The sequence below is a fragment of the Anser anser genome, assembly GCF_964211835.1.
Source record: "Anser anser genome assembly, chromosome: 26".
Lineage (NCBI taxonomy): Eukaryota > Metazoa > Chordata > Aves > Anseriformes > Anatidae > Anser > Anser anser.
Genome location: NC_139747.1, coordinates 1,933,189 through 1,944,404, shown reverse-complemented (window position 1 = coordinate 1,944,404; position 11,216 = coordinate 1,933,189). Strand labels below are relative to the sequence as shown.

The window sequence follows — 11,216 nt, the reverse complement described above, 5'->3', positions numbered from 1 at the left end:
TCGTCTGGCCCAAAGGAGCCGTGGCCAGGGCAGGCTCGCCCGCGCGGCTGAGCCTTTTGCTTCTCATTCTTTCCCCCGTGCTCCCACCGGCTGTGAGTTAGCAGGGCGCAATCGCAGGGGATATTCACATAACGGCAAAATTCCTTTCATTTCGCTCTGAATGCTTGCGAGGGCCAGGAGCCCCGTTACCGGTACACGCATACTCGCAGGTATCTTGTGAGAGGCAGCTGCCTGCTGCGCCGCGCTTACCCGCCCTCAGGAATGCCTGCGCAACCTTTGTCCCCCCCCGCACACGCCACCCACCGAAGGATTTCAGGAATCCGCTGGACTTTGGAATTTCTCCTCTTCCTCCTGTTCTCAAAACCCGGGCTAAGCGCTCAGAGTGCTGCCCCCTGCTAATGAAGTTACTCACATGCCTCAACCACAGGTCTCCCTCAAGAGAGGGCTGTAAGCTGAGCTGGCGAGTGGGTAGAAAGCATCAAGGCTTTGTCCTGATTTTTTTTTTTTGGAAGCCATCACATGTGTTTAGTATACTACATCCTCCTTCCTCTTCCTTCCTCCACAGCTTTAAACAAACACCATCTTTCAAGCTGCGGGACGATCACAAGGCCATTATTAATGCTGAGGACATGGGATTTGTAACTCAGCATCACTCTCGGTGAAAAACCTACTGTCAGAACCAGCTTGGACATTTAAATGAATTTTTAAAAAAAGAGGTAGTGTCTTCATCTACCCCCAAGGACTTCTTGTACTGCCACACAAGCAACAGCTTGAGCTGTAGCATAGCAGAATAGTTAATAAGAGAAGACCCAAGACAGCCTCAGGCTTTTATCAGTCAGAACAAACTCTTGTTTACAGAGCCAGTGTCAGAACAGCTCAGGAAGTCGGGGCACGATTCTTGAAAGATGAATGGCAACACTGGCAGAAAGGAAAGGCACTCCTGCCTCATTTCTTAAGCGAGCAGATGCAGACCGTTCTTGATGTGTGTGCGTTCAGCAAAGGAAGGGAAGCTTGGGTTAACCCCAGCTCTCTGCGTTACATCAGGAAGAATCCCAGATCTCCCCGTTTCACACTGCTCTCAACACCTCTCACCTTCGCCAGCCTCCAGCAGGGAAATACTTAGGGCAGTTAATTCACGTAAAGGGACTTGCACCAGGGATTTTTGCACCAGGGATTTACGTAGTCGTGCCCCAAGCTGTCTGTGTACAATGCCAGAACAAAACTACCCAGGCCACAGCTCCCCCTCACCCTTAAAAGTCAACACACCCCCTAAGATCACTTCCAAGAAGCCTTTTAAGGTTTCTTGTAAGGTTTCCCAGCCTCCTGCAGCACAAACTGCCAATTGAGATGCGTGTGGAAACTCTGGGATCACATTGTGATTACAACAGCCACCCACTCAGCCAGCACAAAGCATTCAGTCGTGAAGCCGAAGGCCAAATCCTGCTCACCAGAAGCCACCAGCTCCAGTAATAACACGGCATGCGGCTCAAGCGGCCTTCGCTGCAGACAGGATTGAAAAGTGTTGGATTTCAGCAGATTATCTATTTTCGTTTGTGTAAACAGGAACCTCAGCGACAAAGGACATCTAGCCACTGCAGAAAGACCCCAGGTTGTTTTTCACCACAGAACCACAAAAAGTTGTGTTTTGTTCAACACCTTTCATATTTAATTTATTTAGATATTCTCTACATTAAAGTATTCTCATGCCAACACTTCCAACCTCCCATCCCTACCTCAAGAAAAATAGACTTGACACAGCTTTAGAGTGGAATGCACTGGAATAAAGTTGCTATTGCGTCCAAGTTACAGAGAACACTGAACAAATCATAGGAAGAACTGCACATAGGAAACATCAGGGAAAGCTGGAATTAGCACACTATCATTCAAGTCATGTTAGCACCTTCCCAGACAAGCACCGAAGGCATTTAGAGAGGTGCAACATGCTTTGGTTAGCTAGACCAGCGCTTAGACTACATTATGCCTGGAAAAAAGCACGAAAGCCTGCCAGCACTGGGCTCTGAGCCTCATCTGAACCGATTTAAAATAAAATAAAAATATCACACTGAACTGACTAGCCAAGCTTGCTGTGTTTGGGAATGCTGAGCTCTCCTGACTAGCCAAATCTGTGCCTGGAGTGCAAACCACAACAGTTTCAAACCCGACTCAGGACCCAGTGCCACCTAGAGCATGCTTTATAGCAGAATTCAAAATATCCATTCGTACGTTAGGTTGCTTTCTCCTGTTGCGTTGTTTAGTATGAACGTTTTAAAAGCTGACCTCCCACCAGTACAACTGTGTCAGGTGTAAGAGTTTTCACATCACACAATCCCCTCCGGTAGCAGCATGAAGCCTTGAATTACCTACAGACTTGCCCACTGGGACACTACTGATTTCAGAATGCTTTAGCTGCTCTTACACATCTCTGGCATTTCCAGATTTCAGAAAAAAAAAAAAGTTAGGTAGGAAATTTACTCTGCAAACATCAATTTAAAACCTTTAATTCAGCAACTGAGCCTTAGCATGCTGCCTTCAGGTAGCAACCCACTGGCCTGTGACCTCTGAAAAAGACCCTTTATTAGTAGAGAAGCGCCTGGTGTGCTCACTAGTGTCCTTAGTTCATGCATACCTCTACAAATCTTACGCCACAGTTAAAAAACAGTGACTTGCACTTTTCAGAGAGGTACACTGCTGTGCACCACACTTTCCACATATTACCCTGGTCTTCAGGCACAACAGCAGGACAGCAGAGTACCATCTGCTATACCAGCAGCAAGGCAACTGCATACGATCAGACAGAGCAGATGCTTTGGACAAAGGAAGTCGCATTTGCTCTTTCATGTTTTCTAAACCATGTGCTCCTGGTTTGAAAGCAAAGATCTGCAGTTTCTGGTAATCCTCAAGACATTCCCTTGAAATGTCTAGAAAAGGTCCAGTTCAAAAAAAAAAAATGCTTTGTGATAGCTATTGCACGTTTGTAAGAGCTGGCCTAAAGGTTTTCCTGAAGACCCAGGCTTTGGAAGAAGGGATATTTTAAAAACTGGTATCAGTGTACGTTGGAACACTGGCACAAATGTCACCTACTCTTGGTTTTAATTATAAGGGTAACAAGTAAACACCAACACATGAAAAAAAAAACAAACAGCATTTCACAGAGCAAGGAGCTAGAGATGAAGCTGTGGCTAGTGTTTTGCAGTTGAATCTCGAGGATAGAATTCAGCCAGCGTTGTCTGAGGAATTCTCTTCAACATCTCCTTGGGGAAGATTCGCAAAAGCTGCCATCCAATGTCCAAGGTCTCGTAAACAGTGCGATTCTCGTAAGGACCTACAGAAATTAACAACAGACTGAAACATGTGGCAGGAAAGTATCTCGCTAACAGGGAGGTCTGCAAACAAGACCTTCTAGGTGTTAATGCAGACCACGATGTTCTTGAAACAGATGCTTACCCTGAGCAATGAAGTTCTTCTCAAATTTCTGCAGAAACTCCAGATAAAGAAGATCATCTGAGGTAAGAGCTTCCTCGCCAACCACAGCCTTCATAGCCTGTACATCCTTCCCAATAGCATAGCAGGCGTACTAAAAAGGGATAGAAACATTAGTGCTTTTACTTTGGTAACTAAACTACATCCTTAGTTTAACAGCAAAAGAGGCGCTCGTTTGGAAGGATGACATTTGGGGTCCTTCAGATAGCTAAGTCTCCTGTGTCCGCCATCACAGCATTGTTATCGTATTGCACAGCGCCCAATACACTAAGACTGAATCTACCTACGTTTAATACAGAAAAGAGCAATTTATACCACATCGAACATTCTCAGCAGTTACCGCATACCATACAGCACGCACATTTCGTGCTGCAGAGAATCTCGTGAGGGTGACTCACATGGCTCCCCAGCCCCCATGCAAACATTTCTGTTCAAAACCCAAACAAGGGTCCCCCTAATCACTCAGTGCTTTAAAGCAGCCTCAGGAGTGTTCTGGGCCGCCAAGTGTTTGGCTGCATAGTGAGAGAGGCGTATTTGAAATATGCCTCTGCTTCTCTGAAGGGGTTTTTACATACCAGCTGGTTGGATACATCTGCGTGATCCTTCCTCGTCATGCCCTCTCCAATAGCTGACTTCATCAGCCGAGACAAGGAGGGCAAGACATTAATAGGTGGGTAAATCTGAAGAAAGAAAAGGACATCAAAAAAAAAAAGTCAACAATTATACTTCAAAAAGCACAGAAATTATCTTAAACAGGTCCCAACCACTGTGGTACACACCTGCCTGTTGTGCAGCTGCCTGTCCACGTAGATTTGTCCCTCAGTGATGTATCCAGTCAAGTCAGGGATAGGATGAGTAATATCTTTGGAAAAAAAACGGTTCGACAGTTTTCAGACCTTTTAGATTCATTCTAGCAGTGATGTGCCAGCTTTTTCAAACACTTAAATAACTTCTGAAGTAAAATGCCTTCAGTTAGTACCCCCATATATCACTAAATGCTCTTATGCAAGAGCCGCAAGTACTCCTGACAGAGCTGAAGAACAGTCCTGAAGTCTTAAATGGGCAAAGTATTTCTCCTAACCATACAGAGAAGACAGCCAACAACTGCACTACCCAAATGAAAACCTAAAGGCCACAGGACCAGTCTTGCTGTGCATCAGAAATAGGGCAGCCTGGTCTAAGGGAGCCCTTAAAGTGCTAGTTATTAAAAACATTTGAAAATAACTCACCATCATTGGGCATGGTAAGAATAGGAATCTGAGTAATGGAACCATTTCTGCCTTCCACACGCCCAGCACGCTCGTATATGGTGGCCAAGTCCGTGTACATGTAACCTGGGAAGCCACGACGGCCAGGGACTTCCTCTCTAGCCGCTGAAACCTGAGAGTCAAGAGAAGCATTTGAGGAAGCCAGATCACTCGCACACACCTGCCATCTCCCCTAATTAATCCATACTAGTCACTCAAAGGACCTATTCCCACAGGTGATACTGCAATACAGCCACATAAACCATCAGTAAGAGAAATGCCACCCCGGCTGTGTATGACAAGACAAGATGCCAAGGCAAATCAGAAACTATTAAGCTGCTGAATGCCACTAGTCAAAGAAGTTTAGCTATGAAAAAAGCAATAGCTTTTTGACTGCTGAATATAATTGTAGGCAATAAATGAATAACTAAAAGCCTCACTGGCTAATTTAAGAACATTGTAAGGAATACTAATTGTAACAGCTTGAGCACAAATTTATATTCACTTTATACTATGAACCCTTTCTGCCAACACCCAGCATACGAGTTAATAAATGCATACCTCTCGCAGAGCTTCAGCATAGGAGCTCATATCTGTCAGAATGACCAGCACATGCTTCTCACACTGATATGCCAAGAACTCTGCTGTTGTTAGAGCTAGACGAGGTGTGATAATGCGTTCAATGCTGAAAGAGAACAGCACGGCCTATTTATGACAGGTACTTTAAGGCCGCAAAGTAACAGTTTGAAGTTACATACATTAAAACCCTCTGAAAAGTCTACTCCATGCACTGACTGGAGCACCAGCACCGCAAATTACGCTTCGCTGCAAAATGTCAACCTAAGTGACCCCTGGCAGGTCAACAGCGAGGCTCTGGCTTCCAGTTTATCTGTTCTTCTCAGCCTTTTCCCAGCCAACACAGGCAACTTACGTTGGATCGTTGGCCAAATTCAAGAACAGGCACACGTTGTCCATGGACCCGTTTTCCTCAAAGTCCGATTTGAAGAACCGAGCAGTTTCCATGTTCACCTGAATCATAATGTTAAAGCATCAGCTCCAGACCAGATTTTAGCATCCTTCAGATCTAAACACCTTATTACTAATCCATAAGCAAAGCTCTTTATACCACGAAGACTCCCCTGCGATCCCAACTGAATGAATTATTTCTACAGAAGGGACACCCAAGGGACAAAGTTTAATATTTTATCCTGACCAGAGAATCACTCAGCTACAGTACTACCATCTATTTGAGATTTTCAGCCATTCAGCCAATTTAGTATCGTTTAGTGACACACACAACCTACCCAGAACACTTTCAAAAAAGCAACATTCAGCTACTTGCAGCACTGTCTTATTACTTGAGCATCATTTTCCTCCAATTATATTGACTTACACCCATAGCAGCAAACACGATGGCAAAGTTTTCTTCACTGTAGTCCATCACATCTTTGGATTTCTTCACCAAGCCAGCTTGGCGACATATCTGAGCTGCAATCTAAAGAAGAAAGCTTATTAATCCATCTGCATATTTGATGCAGAATTTAACTTCCTTGCTTTTTAACCCCAGTGAAAGGCAAACTGCTTTAGCAGTTTTAAGAACAGCACTGAATACCCACCTCATTGTGGGGCAAGCCAGCAGCTGAGAATATTGGGATTTTCTGCCCCCTGGCAATACTGTTCATACCATCTATAGCAGAAATGCCAGTCTGGATCATTTCTTCTGGGTAGATTCGACACTGGGGGTTAATTGGCTGACCTGTTATGTTTTTAGAGAACACACGTTATTCCACATACATGTTTGAACCTTGATCAAACTATCACTGATTTTCAGTACTGATCTAAGGCTCATGTCAGAAGCTAGAAACCGCACCTTTAGGCCCACAAATCTTTAGATGCGTCTGCTTAAATCTGAGCCTTTTGTTGATCTCAAGACTCTGGCATTCTACTTTCATGCGAATGATAAGAGTGCTTTCAAGAAAAGTCTGTCAGGTTATTACCTTTTTTACCTCTGGAGGCTATATAGTTAAGAGTCTACATATACTTCTCTGAACAGGTTTCAAGCGTCACTAAAGACAGTTACCTTCTTCTACCCTAACCACCTGCACTTATATGAATTTGATTCGAGTTTGATGCTGCACAGAAAAATAAAAAAGATTGAACATAGGATCTAAACGTTACAAGGAGTTTAAAAACAAATCTATTGTAACATTAAGAAAACAGAAACAACAGATGCAACTCCATACCAGAAATGGATTAACATACCCATTATGTCAAGGAAATCTTCAGCCAAAACAATGGGGCCTCTGTCTATAGGTTTTCCTGATCCATTAAATACTCTGCCTGCAAGAAACAGCAATAAAATAGAAGTGTAAGTTACTGCGAAAGTAAGTTAGCGGGTAGTAAGTCTGTTCACTCTTCAAAGCAAGACACAAGTACTTACCAAGCATATCTTCAGAGACAGGGGTTCGAAGAATATCCCCAGTAAATTCACAAGATGTTTTCTTAGCATCAATACCTGAAGTTCCCTCAAATACCTGTAAAAATACCAGGAAAAAAAAAAAAAGAAGCACAAGAAAAAGTAGTATTGTGCTTTACAAAATAATGCACTGGAATGCTGCTTCACAGCTTGAGAATTTGATCAGCCAGAGGGAAGAAAAGCAAGGCAGTCCCCTGCTAGCAGAGGATTTCAGAAGCAGCTCACTAGTACAAAACATGACATAAAAACCTACTTTAAACAAAATTCATGAGGTATATCAGCAGCAACCAACAAACCCAGTGCCATTCTTTTGATCTCAAGTATTCTCCTTTGCCAACAGGGTAAAGTTTTTCAGATAAGAAGAACTGTTATTAACAAGAAACAGCTGCCTAGAAGACATACCTGCATCTACATATCAGAGGAGCTGATCCTGAACCTAACGCTGTACAAACATAGTATGATTCCCTTAATCTAGCTGCAAGGGAATCAGGGTGTTGAGGGAGTGCAAATAGAAAAAGATGTCATTCTCCGCTCTAGTCTTCAATCCTCCGAAATTATTCATACCATTTGCACTTGGAATAAGTGGATTTTTATTTTTTTACTTACAGTACAAAAAAATGCATCACAAGACATCTGACAAAGTTCAAACACACACTGATTAATAAAACATTTTTCTGTTGCATCCAGAGACAATGCAGTCCCCAGTCTTACCTGAACAACAGCTTTGGAGCCACTGACTTCCAAAACCTGTCCACTTCTTCTTGTGCCATCAGGAAGAGTCAAGTGGACAATCTCTGCATATCGAGGAAACTGAAAATGAGCAAGAAAGATCCATTAAAACTGTTTATAGTTCCCTTTTTAATGGCACTATTATAATAGCAAAAAGATCAAGAACAAAGCGATTATATATGTTTCTTCATTTAAGTTTGACAACATTTGGGGGAGTTTGGTAGAACTGGAATGTTTCCTTTCCTTCTCCTCAACAGCTTCAGCTACTCATCCCTTTCTGCTGGCACTGGGACAACTCTTTAGCTTTAATACCAATGTGCTTATTTTCTTTTATTTCAGCAGTCAAAAGCATATCTAGCATTTAAATTGCTCAGGCGACCTGCAAATTTCACAACAGTCTGCATTTAAACTCTTACAGCTTATCCTGGAAAATATCCCTCAACAACTTCATTAGGAATCTTTGTCTTTACCTTAACTTGATCCAAGATAACCAGGGGACCATTCACACCCGAAACAGTTTTATAAGCTGGAAGAAAAAGCCACAAGTCAGGTACTTCCTCAAAACATCGGAAATATCCCACATCACGTTCTCAAAGTCTCACTCTTATCACCAGCCTCGGTTTTGCAGATTATGGGCTCAGCTCTGCATTGCTTCTCTGTTCATTATGAGCTCCACGAGAAGGATTCGGTGCTGAGCTGTGTTGCCAGCATTTTGCCACTACTCACAAAGCAGTGGAGGTAACACTAAGATACACGATTTTGCCATTTTCTTGTCTGTCACAAATTCATTGATGCAAGCCTGTATCTGGGGATAACCTGAATGCCGTTGAAGTTCACCCTGCCACCAGAAACACCACTACAATGTAAAGCTGTCATTTTAAATGAAAGAGAAACATTTTTATTTTATTTTAACCACAGAAGAGTCCTGCCCCATGACAATGAAATTACTCAGATGAAAGCCTGCGAGTAGCCAAGCAAGCAGGTCTTGCATCTAAGCGCTGACCAGCAGAACTTATAATAGAAGTTGCACGTTTTTTGGCACACTGAAAACATTACTGCTGTGATGAAACCTTTTCATACCTTTTCTGTCTCCCAGGAAGGGCCAATGGATTAGAGCATAAAAAAATTGAACTCTGCTTTAGCCAAGCTCCTCCTACTCTTGAGCTATCCTGTGTTGGCTTAAGGATTGACACCGAATACAAGGCCACAGCTCACCAGTGCACCACTAGGCTCATGCCTTAAACATCAGCAGCTCAGGTATAAGCACTACATACATCTTTCCAAGGTACCAGTGTGCCCAGAAGTTAGAATTCATTACTCCGCTATCAGCACCGCAGAAAAGCTGTGGAAACAGTGAAAAACCCTGCCCTGCTCCAAGGACACGTGAGCATCCCAGCATCACTTGATCCAGGCAGAAGTAACGCCGAGTCAGAGCTTTATCAGGGTCACAAGGGAGCAGTGACCCAGAGCGATTGTTAGTCACTTGTTCCTGGAGGGGAAGAAATGAGCAAGTGGAGCCATTTACAGCACATGAAAGACAGCGGCACCCGTCCCTGGTCAAGCTGCAAGGCAGGGGAAACGGATGCCACAGAAAGGTCACAAATCCCACCAGAGGCCAAGCTGCAGGGAATTACCTGCCTTAGGCACTCTGCAGCATTGCCCAGGCTTGGCACACACTCCTTGCGTTGTATTGACCATCAACAGAGCGATGTTTACACCTAAGCAAACTGTCTGAACTGTTGCAATATAATCCCTTAACTGCAACAATCAAAGCTGCATTAGATAAGCTCTGTGGGTGATGGGGCACACAAGGAGCCTGAGGCTGGAACTCCCCCCGTCTCAGTTTTAGCACTTGTCTGACATTGTTTGGCAGGATTTTGATATTACCAAATCGGCCTTAATCAAAAGCACAACAGGCTGCTCCTTTCACCTGGGCAAGGAGAATTACACGGGCTTCAGCCTGAGGAGAGGCCTCTGCATGGCCTGCGAGGGTTGAAAGCACAGCAAGAAGTGGGAAACACCATCTTGAGCAACACATCTCATCCCATGACAGCCTTGTGAGCACTTCTTCCTCATTTCCCTCTGCCTTGACCACCAGAAAACATCCCTGACACCAAAAAGCACCGAGCCCCCCGGGAGCAGGCTCGCCGTTGACTCCAAACCCCCATCCCCAGGGGGCCCAACCCGCACCATGACAACCCAAAAGGAACCGAAATACCACATTTCCCACATGCAGACGGCAGCAATGGCAGTTTGGGCAAACGCCAAACCTGCAGCACAAAATGCGAATTGTGCAGGAAGCCACGGCGGCTCCAGCCCGGACTAAAGCCTTCGCTCCAGGGACGAGCAGAGCAGCAGGCTTGTGGTGTGAGGACTTTTACGGATCGGTTTGGATTTTGCACCAGATGGAAGCGTTCAGGAAATAAACAGCACGGCCTAGGGAGCGCTCGCAGCGCTTCAGGGCCCGGCTCGCCCCGCACCCAGCCGCCTCCCGCAGCACCCCGCGACATTACAACGCCCCGCGGCTCCCCTCCTTCCTTCCACCCGATCCCCGGCCCCCTCTGAAAGGCCGTGCCCACTCACTGAGGCGCGGCTGGCTCACGAAGTCCCGCACCAGGACCGCCGCCTGCTCGCGGGCCCCGCCGGGCCCGGCGCCGTTGGGCAGCCCCCGGCCCGCCGCCGCCGCCCGCACCGCCGCCATCTTGTGCGTCCTGCACCGCCCACGCCCCGCGCGCTGCGCATGCGGCCATATAGGGGAGGGAGGGGCCGGCGGGGGGAGGGAGCTGGCCAGGGTGCTGCGGGGGGGGGGGGGGGTAAAGGAAAAGGGAAAAAAAGGAAAAGAAAATAAGGGGGGGAAAAGTAAATAAAAAAGAGGAAAAGGAATAAAGGAGAAATAAAAGGAAATAAAGGAAAAAAATAAAAGGAAATAAAAAAGAGGAAAAGGAAAAAGGGAAAAAAGGAAAAATAAAAGGAAAAGGAAATAAAGGAAAAAAATAAAAAGAAATAAAAAAGAGGAAAAGGAAATAAAGGAAAAAATAAAAGGAAATAAAAAAGAGGAAAAGGAAAAAAGGAAGGAAAAGGAAAAGGAAATAAAGGAAAAAAATAAAAGGAAATAAAAAAGAGGAAAAGGAAAAAAGGAAAAAAGGAAAAATAAAAGGAAAAGGAAATAAAGGGAAAAAAATAAAAAGAAATAAAAAAGAGGAAAAGGAAATAAAGGAAAAAAGGAAATAAAAAAGAGGAAAAGGAAAAGGGAAGGAAAAGGAAAAGGAAAAGGAAAAGGAAAA

The 11,216-nt window shown here is 44.6% G+C and overlaps 1 protein-coding gene across 1 annotated transcript; it reads right to left on the bottom strand.

Annotated features, from left to right (window-relative positions):
• Window positions 1–1,643: 1,643 nt before the first annotated feature.
• On the bottom strand, window positions 1,644–10,671 carry ATP6V1B2 (ATPase H+ transporting V1 subunit B2). The gene is made up of 14 exons (XM_083811568.1): window positions 10,516–10,671; window positions 8,403–8,458; window positions 7,915–8,013; window positions 7,168–7,261; window positions 6,990–7,067; window positions 6,344–6,483; window positions 6,121–6,222; window positions 5,659–5,756; window positions 5,289–5,412; window positions 4,710–4,860; window positions 4,260–4,342; window positions 4,056–4,160; window positions 3,445–3,574; window positions 1,644–3,322 (listed from the first exon to the last, which is right to left on the bottom strand). Exons 1-14 carry the CDS (start codon window positions 10,631–10,633, stop codon window positions 3,180–3,182), a joined length of 1,521 nt encoding a protein of 506 aa, XP_083667694.1. The 5' UTR covers window positions 10,634–10,671; the 3' UTR covers window positions 1,644–3,179.
• Between the last annotated feature and the right edge of the window lie 545 nt (window positions 10,672–11,216).